At 41.1% G+C, this 12,839-nt stretch overlaps 2 protein-coding genes across 6 annotated transcripts in view; both read right to left on the bottom strand.

Moving 5' to 3' along the window:
- Positions 1–12,196, bottom strand: part of TMEM62 (transmembrane protein 62) — a 34,585-nt gene extending 22,389 nt beyond the window's left edge. The window contains exons 1-5 of one of the 4 annotated variants that reach the window (XM_073876904.1): positions 11,748–12,196; positions 11,261–11,486; positions 8,113–8,250; positions 5,308–5,353; positions 1,103–1,244 (exon numbers count right to left, since the gene is read on the bottom strand). In XM_073876904.1, the coding sequence (XP_073733005.1) occupies positions 1,103–1,244; positions 5,308–5,353; positions 8,113–8,250; positions 11,261–11,486; positions 11,748–11,927 (732 nt within the window). In that variant the 5' untranslated portion in view covers positions 11,928–12,196. The remainder of the gene's footprint in view (positions 1–1,102; positions 1,245–5,307; positions 5,354–8,112; positions 8,251–11,260; positions 11,487–11,747) is intronic. The other 3 variants (XM_073876903.1, XM_073876905.1, XM_025884361.2) reach the window with 3 other exon arrangements.
- LOC112833293 (sperm acrosome-associated protein 9) lies at positions 8,172–11,248 on the bottom strand. 2 transcript variants are annotated; one of them, XM_025884366.2, is made up of 2 exons: positions 10,214–11,248; positions 8,172–8,250 (listed from the first exon to the last, which is right to left on the bottom strand). In XM_025884366.2, exons 1-2 carry the CDS (start codon positions 10,706–10,708, stop codon positions 8,242–8,244), a joined length of 504 nt encoding a protein of 167 aa, XP_025740151.1. In that variant the 5' UTR covers positions 10,709–11,248; the 3' UTR covers positions 8,172–8,241. The 2 variants fall into 2 exon arrangements, with proteins under 2 accessions (XP_025740151.1, XP_025740149.1); XM_025884364.2 differs by lacking the exon at positions 8,172–8,250 and adding an exon at positions 9,103–9,309.
- Positions 12,197–12,839: the final 643 nt, after the last annotated feature.

Here is a 12,839-nt window from a genome sequence, read left to right as displayed (position 1 = left end):
CACATGCACACACGCCCTGCCTCTCTCTCTCGCTCACTCTCTCAAATAAATAAAATCTTTAAAAAAAATAACTTGTACATGTATAAATATACATTAATTATCTGTAAAGTGCTTATAGCAATGAATTCCTGGACCATACCCTCAGGGTTTCTAATTTGATAAGTCTCGGGGAAAGCCTGGGAATCTGCATTTTACAAGAGTCCAGCTGATTTTCATGAAGATGATCTTTGAGTCGTATCTTAAAAAACACTGCTCTAAGGAGTAGGCTTTAAAATAATAAGTTAATAAACTCTGTCTAAAGACAGTTGGAGGATAAGAAACAAAATATACCTTCATTAAATAAATGCCTAATATAACACAATGCATTTCACAATATTCTATTCACTTGATTTCAAGGTCTTCTGAACCTTCATATCACTTTGAATCTCTTTCAGCACTTAGCAAATTCTGCCCTTTATTATAGTTATTTCTGCACTAGTCTTATGCCCCTCCACTAGATTAAATATTCTAAGAGGCAAGTAACTTGATCTTATCGCTCTTGTATTCTTCCATGCAGGCACATATGTCTTGCATGTAGGCAGGTGCTCATTAGTGAGCTGACATCTGTTGTACTAAGAAAGAATGAGAGGTTCTCATATGTGATTTTCCAGACAGTTTTAATCCAGCAACAGTTTTCACCTAACTTGCTTTAACAGAAATTGATTCACTTCAGTGGTTGCCCTTCTCTTATTAAAATGAATATAGTCCATTAGTTAGAAATGGCAACTATGGGGATTCAGGAATATACCATATAGTATAAAGCTGTACGCCCTGCACCTTGCAAAGTGCATGTTGCACTTAGTATATATTTAATAAATGCTTACTGAATAAATATAAAATGTGAGGTATTTCTTTATAAGATATGGGGACCAGAACATAGATAGCAGTGATAATGCGGAAGTAGCCAGTGATTTCTTCTAGCCATACTTGTAACCACAGTAAAATTTTTCTCAAGAATTTCTAAATAAGAACAGTTTACCTAGGATAACCTTAAGTGAGCCACATTTATCCAAGAAAAAACAAAATAGGTTAGCTACAAAGGGAAGTGAGATTTTTACTGTACCTCATCTAAAATTCCAAAGAAATTATAGGGTCTCTTAGGCCCTGGATTTGGGGTGGCATCCAAAGAGATGAAAGAATAGTTGCCAAAGGGAGTACTGTGGACATAATGGAAAGAGCCATCCCTACGTACGGCAGAATATTTCCTAAAAAATACAAGACAGGAAAGTTTTAGTGCAATCATAAAAAAAACAGAATGAGTTTAAATTCCTCCCCATCTATCACACTGTATTTTGCCTCCCTTTGAAAATTTCCTAATCTGACAGAGAAATACATAAACTAATCCACAATAAGCTGATGAAAAGAAATTTTAAGGATTTTTCTTCCCATTTTCTATAAAGATTGAAGCAAACTAATGCATAAGTAACCAAACACAAGGTCACCAAGCAAAGCAGAGAAGGAGGCGGCTATTTTAGGCAGTCCACCAAACATTTAAAGAGAGATCAATCAGAATCCAGTGAAATGGTACTTATCCATCATTGAAAAATTTAGTGAGGACCTACGAAGTGCCTAGCAGAATTCTTGGTGTAATGAGATAAAAAAAAAAGGTGTTTGTATCTTGAAATAGGACTATAGAGGCTTAACTCACAATAAAGCCTTGCAAAGACGAAGTCATCAAGAAAAATGTTAGGTCTGGGTCAGTAAATGTTTTTCAGTTCCTAAAAATATATCTGTAACCTATACAGGGTATATATTCGGTAATGAAAGTCCTCACTACCTAAGTATCCACAGTGTTCAGGTGTCTATAAGGTTGGAGAGTGAAGAACGGGGGAAAGGGTGGGTAACATAGCACACAGTGTGGGAACTCATTAGTCTTTGTTGAATAAATGTGAAGGAAGGTATTATATTACTCAAATGTCATGACATTATAAGAAAATAGATAAGGCACATATGGAAAAATACAAATAAACTCCTGAAACCTAATGTGCTATCAGGGAGCTATATTTAAGCCACGATAGCCATCAAATATATCATAAAATAAACACATTATCACAGATATTATAATTAAAAGTCAATTAGTTCTATTGCCCCTCTTCCCAGTATTTTTAAGTTTTCTATTTTGGGGGGCACCTGGGTGGCTCAGTCAGTTAAGTGAGCAACTCTTGATTTCAGTTCAGATCAAGATCTCAGGGTGATGGGATCCAGCCCTGCACTGGGCCTGGCACTCAGCACGGATTCTACTTATCCCTCTCCCTCCACTCCTCCCCGACTCGCGTGTGCCCACATGTGCACACACACTCTCTCTCTAAAACAAATAAATAAATAACAAAAGCTTTTAAAAAAATAAAATTTTCTATTTTGAGGTTTTTTTTCTCTCGTTAAAATTTTTATTTATATTTTTCCTGCTTAATTTGTTTTCAGTTATTTAGGATCTTTTTTTTTTCTTTTAAGATTTTATTTATTTATTTGACAGAGAGAGCGAGAGAGCACAAGCAGGGGGAATAGTAGAGGGAGAGGGAGAAGCAGGCTTCCCGCGGAGCAGGGAGCCCAATGTGGGGCTCGATCCCAGGACCCTGGGATCATGACTTGAGCCGAAGGCAGACGTTTAACCATCTGAGCCACCCAGGCACCCCTCTTTAGGATCTTATAATCTCACATATATTGTTTCCTTTCCTACATTTTTAATACATTAAAACCCATTATCTAAAAATAAACCCAACTATTTGAAAGTAGAGATTAAACTATATGATAGCTATTAACATTTTTTGAATTCTGGATTTTGACATTCTCTGGGGCATTCTTAAGATCAAGATTTAGCTTTAAGCTTTTTTGTTCAGGCTGATATATCTGTAATGTCCGTATCTCTGGCTGTTTATTAAAATGCTTTATTGGGGCACCTGGGTGGCTCAGTTGTTAAGTGTCTGCCTTCGGGTCAGGTCACGATCCCAGGGTCCTGGGATCAAGCCCCACATCAGGCTCCCTGCTCCGCAGGAAGCCTGCTTCTCCCTTTCCCACTCCCCCTGCTGTGTTCCTGCTCTTGCTGTCTCTCTCTCCCTGTCAAATAAATAAATAAAATATTTTTAAAAAATAAAATAAAATAAAATGCTGTTTATTAAAAATTCAGATACAGTTTAGGTGGTTAGAAACAAAAATATAAAGGTAAGAAACTTTCAAGTGACTAATAGCTTTACCCTCCCAATAACCAGTCAGACCCAAAGTCCTGTTAATTCTTCTTTGAAAATGTTTCCTAGTTCCATTCCACAGTCACCATCAAAGATACAAATAGATAAGAGAAAACGAAAGATTTTCATCTCTGACCTTTTCCTTTCTCACATTAAAAACAAAGGACAACTTCATCCTCCAAGTTACAGTGACTCTAATTATACGCTAACCAATGCTGTTTGACCTGCCATCCTCCAGCTGATGACACTGTCCCCGTATCTATGGACTCTGTTAGATAGATATGTCTCCTATTCATTTCAAGCCCTTCCACATCATGACTGGACTATTACAGGACTCTCCTATTTGCTCTACAAAACTCCAATCTCCCTGTTTTTTTCCTTATTATCCCTATCTTTTCTCTTTTTTGTTGTGTGATTGCCCTTTATAAAATATTATTTCATTATTTGACTTGTCTCCTTAGGAATCTGTACTGGATTATGAACCATTACACAACACATCTAAATTTCTACACCTGTCACTTAAGACCTCCATAAATTGGCTCTAAGCTACCTACCCAATGTCATACCAGTCCTCAAAATGATCTTTTATTCTGGTGATACCAGTTACCTTACTGTCCCTAAAAGCTCATTCTAACTTTTAAAATTATGTGGTTTTGCCTAAAATATACCCCTCAAAATTTCTTACTTCTCCAAATGCAACCCTTCTTTTAAGACTGAACACAAGTTTTACTTCTTTTATTAAATCCTAACTTGCAACTAGGTAGATATATAAACTCAGAAGATCTAATGCACAGCATAGTAATTATAATCAACAATACTGTTTTATAAGCTTCAAAGTCACTAAGAGACTAGATCTTAATTATTTCTACCAGAAGAAAATGATAATTATGTGATAGTGATCGAGGTATTAGCTAACTCTATGGTGGTCCTCATATCGCAATATATATATATGTATCACATGAACATGTTGTACATCTTAATCTTATACAATGTTATATTGCAATTATATCTCAAAAATAAGATAAAGTCTCTATGTCCAGCCCATGCTGACTTCTGCCCTTTCCGATTTCTCATAGTGATTATCATGTCTACCAAATAATGTAGCATTTCATCAGTCATCCCTTAATGTTCTTTTCTAATTGTTTCCCAAACAATTCTTATCTCTCTTAACTGGACTTCCTTGAAGATAGAGGCCATAGTTTTTCATATTAGCTCTTGTATCTCTCACGCTATCCAGCTAACAATGGGCTCTCAACAAATTCTCACTACTTGAGTGATGGACAATGTAGGACAAAGCTGTGGACTATCCTAGAACTAGAAGTGAAATTGCAACTAAAAGAATCCCAACACATTGAAACTAGAGAACTGGTTTTCTAATGCAAAGAGCCTTCCATAGTCATAGCCTTTTTCACATTCATGGCATATAAAGAAAATCTTAATATTTCTGTGACAAACTGGGTGACCAACTGGGCGCCTCAGCCACTGCGAGGCTGAGAGCATCAGTTTCTCAGTATTCCTAAAATCTACAGTACTCTCCTAACAAGCTCTAATCTAAGTGACTTCTGATGTATAGCATGGTGACTACAGTCAAACACACTCTATTATATATTTGAAAGTTGCTGAGAGTAGATTTTTAAAGTTTTTATCACAAGAAAAAAGATTTTTTTAATTATGTATGGTGATGGGTGTTAACTAGACTTATTGTGGTTACCATTTCACAATACATACAACTCTTGAATCATTGTGTTGTATACCTAAAATGAATATGTTATATATCAATTATATCCAAGTAAAAAAAAATGACTAATAAAAATATGACTTCTGCTAAGTATCAATGGCAAAAAAAAAAGTTTGTGTGAAATATTTAAAGTATCATTAGCCAATAAAAAGCATAAAGTATATGAGATAAAAGGAATTAAAGGAAAGAAAAAGTCTTGGGGGAAAAAAGGAACTGAATCTGTCATACACACATACACAAAAATTCTAAGTTACTAGAAGTTCTGTTAAAAAATGTTTCACCCATTCATTGACTTGACTGCACTCCCCTTGTACTACTTCATGGTCTGTATTCTGTTCACTACAGTACCTGTAATAATTCTCGACACTCTCCAGACTTGGAATGTTGAATGCATCTAATTAAAAAGAAAAGAGCAATGAATCACTAAATTCTACTCCTGAAACCAATCAATATTACACCATATGTTAACTAACTAGAATTTAAATAAAAATTTGGAAAAAACAAAAAACCAAAAAAGCACATGGGAAAAAAAAAAGAGCAAACATCATCTATATTAAAAAGAAAAATACAAACATCTTAATGACTAAAGAAAAATGACAATATTTTCAATAACATCTCTAAATGGCAGAATGCCAATAAATTAGCCTGATAGTTTTTAAAACTTGGTAACAGAATTCAGATTATCTGGAAACTAATTTAAGGCACCCCATATACTGGAGAATAAGAAATACTTTGATATTATGTACTATTCAGAATAAATCAATTTGCCGTTGTAAGACTGGACTGTTGCTGCTGTTTTAATCATGACTGATACATGGATCCATGCCAAGTGTTTCTAAACAGCTAATCACTTTGATAACAGGACCTAAGACCGTCTCTTCTTAAATCTTGTAGAGATTCAGTAAGAAAGGAGTTATATAATGGTAAGGAGTAAGGTAAAAGATGTCACAGAACACTTATCTGGAAATATAATTATTTCATTGAGCTTGATTGCCTGCTTGCAATAACTAAAATTACTTACCAGCTTGGAATTCCAAGAATCCACTATATTTCTAGTAACTTCAGAGAATAAGCTGTTAAGTCCAATTTTCCTCTTACTACGTAAGAGAACTACAGTTATAGTTAAATCTTAATAAAAATTAGTTTCCTCCTATCTTAACACAATATATAAACATATCTATCTATCTATATATATACACATACTATAAGCCTTTGTGCTTATACAAGTCAAATTAGATTATCATGACCTCCAAAGGACAAGCTCTGTTCACAAGATCTCATCTTGAAATAAGTCAGTAGTTTGGCTTAGTCAGTAGATTGACTAATGCTGTTAAAAAATAAACTTCTTTATTATGTACAGACTTGCTTTTATTGCAAAAGAATTTGACCTGTACCACTAATTAAGATCAGGAAAAAAGGGAAATATAAATTCAGATCTTATAATGGGGTTATGTCCAGACAAATCCATTTTAAGTGGCAAATATTTAAATAGAAAATGCATTTTATGCACTGAACCTATTGAACATCAGAGCTTAGCCTCGCCTACCTTAAACATGCTCAGAATGCTTACATTAGCCTATAGTTGGGCAAAATCATCTAACACAAGGCCAATAAAGTGTTGAATATCTCATGATGAATATCTGAGAGTGAAAAACAGAATGATAGCATGGGCATAGAATAGTTATAAGGTTAATGGCTTTTTACCCTGGTGATCGTGTCCAGCATAACCAGAGTTTCATACTGCATATCGCTAGCCCAGGAAAAGATAAAAATTCAAAATTCGAAATATAGTTTCTATTGAATGTGTATCACCTTCATACACTGTAAAGTTGAAAAATCGTAGGTCTCAGCTGAGGTCATGATGCCAGAGTCCCATGGAGCCCTGCATTGGGCTCCCTGCTCAGCAAGGAGGCTCCTTCTCCCTCTGCCACTCCCTCTGCTCATGCTCTCTCTCTCTCACACTTGCTCTCTCTCTAATAAATAAAATCTTAAAAAAAAAAAAATCGTCGGTCAAACCATCGTAAGTTGAACCATCATAAGTTCAGGACCAGACTTACAGGGTATACCAGAGAAAGCTATAAGCCAGATATCCCATCATCAATTAATAATTCCTAGCTGCTTTGTAAGAACTATTTATAAAGAAGGCATTTTCTGATCAAACCAAAACTGTGTATTTTACCAGACAGAATTATCTGTTTAAAATGATAGTTTTAAAAATATATATAATTAGGCACACAGCAGCAATTAATGATCAAATGAAGGAGACAAAGTACTTAGCAACTAATAAGAAAGTCAACCTTTATAAAACAAACCTACTGTTAGGACACTTTGCTGAAGAGTTCATTTCCTTACTAACAAGACAATAATAATGTAAAAAATGTGAAAGGATTATCCATTTCTCCCCTCATACATAGAGATTTATTTGCAATTTTAATTTTTTAATGTATACACAGTAAAATTCATTCACTGTAATGTATAGTTCTTTGGTTTTTGACAAATGCACAGTCATGTATTCACTGCAATGGAGATACAGAACAGTTCCAACATCTCCCAAAGTTCTCCCATGATGCCTCTTTGTAGTCGGCCTATCCCCCCACCCTCAACCCTTGGCAACCACAATCTGTTCTCTATAGTTTTGCCTTTTCTTGAATGTCATATAAATGGAATCATATGGTATATGGACTTACGGGTGGCGGCTTCTATTAGCAAAATGTGTATCTATTGATCTATACATACGTATTTATGTATGTGGTATGAATGTATATACGTATGGACTGATTGATTGTAGGCTGCACACCCAATGTGGGGCTTGAACTCATGACTTTAGATCAAGGGTTGCATGCTCTACCAACTGAGCCAGCAAGGAGCCCAAAATAGTTATACTTTTAAACACCCTCCTACATAGGTTTTGCTAGAAGCATTTCTTCATGTAAAGAAGAAATGACCATCCCAACTTTCCCCTCAAAGGCTAAAAGTGACATCTGAAGTTTTAAAATCATATAATATAGTTGTATTTCAGAGTTGCGGCCTTCAGTCTAACTAAAACTATGTTACAATGTTCCCATTTTATAATTTTATATTCTAAATTGGAGAATCTAGGCTCTTGAAGGGAAAAAAATCTAGTTTTAATTATATGTGGGTCTTGACTCTTACCATGATTTCCTTTAACATCGAGCCACTTGGTTTTTTCCATGACCCTTGTCTTCTTCAGAATACCCTGGTAAGTTTGCCATTCTACCTCATGCTGCCTGGATCCCAAGTGTTCCTTTGTTTTGGCATCAGTCAGGTCTCCTGTAGATTTACATAAGACTTGAATCACAATGCAAAATAAACCCAAGGGGGTTAAAAATGTTTTTAAATGCACTTTGAAAGAACAAAGATACTTAAGTACTCAACATGTACAAGCATAACAACTTGTAAGTCCATCTATGTCCAAAGCGAGCCCTATAAAATGAGATTTTCTTGGCAAAGACTTTGTTTCTTATAGGTTAGCAAGTACCTATTTAACTTACCGTGATATTAGAAATGGGTTCTGAAAAAAATTATCTTTAAAGAGAGCAGTACAAAATGCATCGTGAAACTCTGACAAAAATGCAAACTATAAGAAATTCCAACACTGGGCAGATGCCTGATATCTATGACAACCATATTTTCCACACCCTAAATCAGGATATGTAATCTGGCCAAGTGTTATTTCTACAGCAAGAAGTAATCTAGAAGGTGCGGTTGGTCAATGAAATACCAAAATTTCTGGAAAACTAAATGCAAATTTGAAATGGAGGTTTTCCATAACATAAGGACTGGTAATCCATCATATCAGCAGAGGTGTTTCAGTAAGGTGGGTAGGATATGAATCCCCCAATAAATATGGCAGATGCTCCTTTACTTTTTCTACAATGCATTTAGGGGGCAAATAGAAGTTTGAAGACTCGGGGCGCCTGGGTGGCTCAGTTGGTTAGGCGACTGCCTTCGGCTCAGGTCATGATCCTGGAGTCCCAGGATCAAGTCCCACATTGGGGTCCCTGCTCAGCAGGGAGTCTGCTTCTCCCTCTGACCCTCCCTCCTCTCATGTGCTCTCTCTCTCTCTCATTCTCTCTCTCAAATAAATAAAATCTTAAAAAAAAAAAAAAAGGAGTTTGAAGACTCTAGAGAACCCAAGTCACAGAAGTACCAAAAGATGAAGAAAAGTGTCCTAAGTCACTTTAAGCCTCAAACAATTGACAACATAAGATTGACTAATGCTGTTTAAAAAAAAGTGGGGGGTTGTTATTTTTTTTTGGGGGGGGAGAACACTTTTTATTCTTGATGGTCGCCCCCGACGAAGCAAGAACACAGAAGCTAAGTCGCCCCCTGTGAAGGGAAAAGCCAACAGTCAGTCAGAACTTCCAGCAAGCTCAAAAGCCAGAGACACATTCTATAATGTCGGGGCCTTGACTGTGTTGTGAAAATCAGGAAACTGTCCTTGCATGGGAGCCATAAAATCAGAATTCTTCCGGCTTCTCTCATGGTTCCTCTCCCAAGTAAAGGAGAGGAAAGGCAGGTTCATTCCCCTTTGGGTTTTGGTTCAGAGACCTAATCACACTGAGGAAGTCCACCGTGCCGGCCCTCAGCATCCTGGCAGGCTGAGCAGCTGGACCTTGCAGGAGCCGAGCCTTGCCTACAGTTGCTGCTGTGGTGGGAAAGGAGCTGGCAGGCCTCCGGCTCGGCGGCTCTGCCCAGAAAGCCAGACCTGCAGTGTGGCCGGGCCCGGCAGGGTGCGGGCTGGGAGCTCCCAGAGCACCTGGGCAGGCCGGTGACCCCAGTTCTCAGCAGCCTCCCCGGGACACCTGCTCCCACCAACACTGGAAGTGGGGGTCCTCTTCATTGGCACAGAGCCTGACACTCAGAGGCGAGGAGAGCTTAGAAGTGAAAGTGAGAGAGGGAGAGAGGTTCTCAACAGTATACTAGGCAGGCCCCTCTGGGGTTCATCTGTGGTGGGGACTGTGGGTGCCAAAGAATGGATCGGCCAGTGGAGACCAAGTTAAGTGACCAAGCACACTACGGGACGCAGCAGGTTGCCGGCTCTGAGTTACAGTTTCCCGCCAGGTGGTCTCCAGGGAGGTTTGAAACATCCTGTGTCATTCCCCCTAGGTTTGGGGCTGTCTTTTGTAAGTCGCCTACATTTGTGCTTTCTTAACCGAGGCTGGGTGCCTGTGGTCCAGGAAGGGCGAGCAGCCACCCCGGTGGCTTCCTGGCGTGCCTGGGGCTCACTCACATGCTGCAGGGCTTTGCGGGGCAGCTTCTCTGAGTGGGCGATCCATTCTTCAACTAAGTCCAGGATGATGGGGATGAGGCTGACGACACCTCCGTAGTGGTTCCTGGCCTCGTCACAGCTGAGGTGGTTCACCACGTCGTGAGGGTACTTTGCTCTGAGGCTGCTCAGGTCGTTGCTTTGGCTAACCAGGGATTTGCATTTCTCAAGCAGGTTGTTGGTGGCCGGGGTGCCGGAGTGTAGGGCTTCGAAGTGCTGACACAGCTTGTTCAGCTCTGAGCAGATGTCCAGGAACATGAGCAGAATGCGCTGGTCTGTGGAGTTGTTGCAATAATGCTCCGTGTAGCTCTGCACCTGTCCGATGCTGGCGATGGGCCGGATCTTGTCGTGGGTGTTCTCCCTGCAGTGCTCCAGAGCGGTGATGAAGGTGAACTGTTGCTGTTGGAAGAGCTTGTACTTCTGCTCGATGTTTCGAAGAGACTCCTTTGCCTCATTCATTGTCTTCCTCAGCGGTCATTCACAGGACAAGGGGGATAGAGTGCTCTGAAGCTGGAGTGCCTCCGAGGCTGTCTGGGGCCCCGGAGGGGCAGGGAGGGGGGAGTTAGTTTTTTTAAAAAAGATAACTTTGGCGTGGCTCAGTCGGTTAAGTCTCCCACTCTTGGTTTCGGCTCAGGTCAGGATGCTCTGCCCTGGGCCTGAAGCCTGCTTGAAATTCTCTCTCTCCCTCTGCCCCCCCCCCCCCGCCAAAGAGAAGAAAGAAGAAAGAAAGAAAAGAAAGAAAAGGGAAGTTAGGAAGGAAGAAAGGAATTAAGAAAAAAACTTCATTTGTGGTTAAAGGGCTTTCCCTAATTCTCTCTCAAATCCAGAACTGTAACAACAACGACGAACGAATACAAATATAGCAGACAGTATACTAACGAGAATCATGAGCCTTGCTTCTACTGCTTTGACAAAACCTTGCTATGGCAAGTCATTTAGCTTGGATCTTGACTCAATTATCCATCGGCAAAGGAAATTACAATGTCCCATCTTCTCTACAGGAAGACTCACCTGGAGCTGGGGCTATAGTGTCCCCAACATGCCCGAAGTGAAAAGCTGCAGCCCTGGCTAGCATTCTACCATCCGGACCACAGAACAACACGACAGCACGGCAACCCTCCCTACCTGTTGCCAGGACGAGAGCTGGTTGAATGATGCCAATAGTTTCTGAACAGAACTTCTCTAAGTCTACAGCTCTGCCTGGATCACGAAACCTGCTCAGGTGAATGTCGGATATCTGCCGAAAGCAGGTATTAAACAGAGATATCTGAGTCAGGAAGAGGCAGCACGGACCCAGGCGACCAGGCAGCTCTCTCAAGGCGGAAGGAAATGGCAAGGATGCAGTGCAAGAACGAACCCCCCTCCCCCCCAAGGAAAGGACAGAGCCCCCAGCCGGGAGTTTGGGTCCGCGGCGGTCGCACCCCGGTGGAAACTGCCCGCGCCTCACCGCGTAGTGACGCCTCTGCACCCACCCCAAGCCCTGCTCCCGCTGCGTCACCTGCAGCCCCCAGAAGATGTTGCTGGCTCCGGGGCCCGGCGCGGGGTGCGGGCTCCGGGAGGCGCGGGGCTGGGGCAGCGGCGAAGGCTGACCGGCCAGGCCATAGTGCTCCAAGAGCACGGCCGCTAGCGCCGCTGCCGCCAGCCCCGCGACCACCCTGATGGCCAGCACTACGGCCATTCGGCCGGCCCAGGCACTGCCCTCGCTGTCCTGGGCTCGGCCCGTGCGGCGCCCCCGGGAGCTGCTCTGGCCGCACTTCCGGACTCTATGGTCGCGGGGGCCTAAGGCGCAGTTCGTCCGCCACCGCCGCACCTGCACCTCGCCGGACACCTGCCACCCGCCTGCCGCCCGCGTCTCTAGGCTGGATTGGAAAAAGGAAGGCGGGTGAAATAAAGGAAACCGAGACCCCCAGCACCAATCAAGCTTGCCGAGGAGTGGCGGGGAAAGAACCCAGGTCCGGTAGGCGGAGTCGTGGCTCTGCCTTAGTCAATCATTGCTGACCCCGGTGGGTCAGTTTCCTTACCCATAAAACGGAGCTAATGATGCCTCGCGTGCGTACTTCACAGGCTTGTGAGAATCAAAGTATGTATGAGGACGCCATTTAAATTCCTGTTCAGATGTGACAGCCGGCTTTCTCTCGGCCCTTCTGATTATTAACAACGTGTTTCCATAGGTTTTTAATAGATATAGTACGTATGTTTTGTAAAGTTATTTTTTCCTAAACTTGATTTCTTACTCACTTGGCTATATAATATCCCGTTGCCCGGGCGCCTGGGTGGCTCAGTCCTTAAGCGTCTGCCTTCGGCTCAGGTCGTGATCCCAGAGTCCTGGGATCAAGCCCCGCTTCCGGCTCCCTGCTCAGCGGGAAGCCTGCTTCCCCTACCCCCCTTGTGTTCCCTCTCTCGCTGTGTCTCTCTGTTAAATAAATAAAATCTTAAAAAAAAAAAATCCTGTTGCCATGTTACACCGTTCATTTAATAAACTGTAAATACTCCCTATGGGCAGTCACAGGAGAAGAATTAGATTCGGGTCCTGCCCTTACTTTATCTAACCATTCTGTTATTGTTGAGCTTTTGGATTACTTATGTTTGG

This window comes from Callorhinus ursinus, unplaced genomic scaffold, assembly GCF_003265705.2.
Source record: "Callorhinus ursinus isolate GAN/ISIS: 27379988/994484 unplaced genomic scaffold, GSC_fseal_2.0 scaffold25, whole genome shotgun sequence".
Taxonomy (NCBI): domain Eukaryota; kingdom Metazoa; phylum Chordata; class Mammalia; order Carnivora; family Otariidae; genus Callorhinus; species Callorhinus ursinus.
Note: the sequence above shows the minus strand (reverse complement) of the source record. Positions and strands in the feature narration are given on the sequence as shown.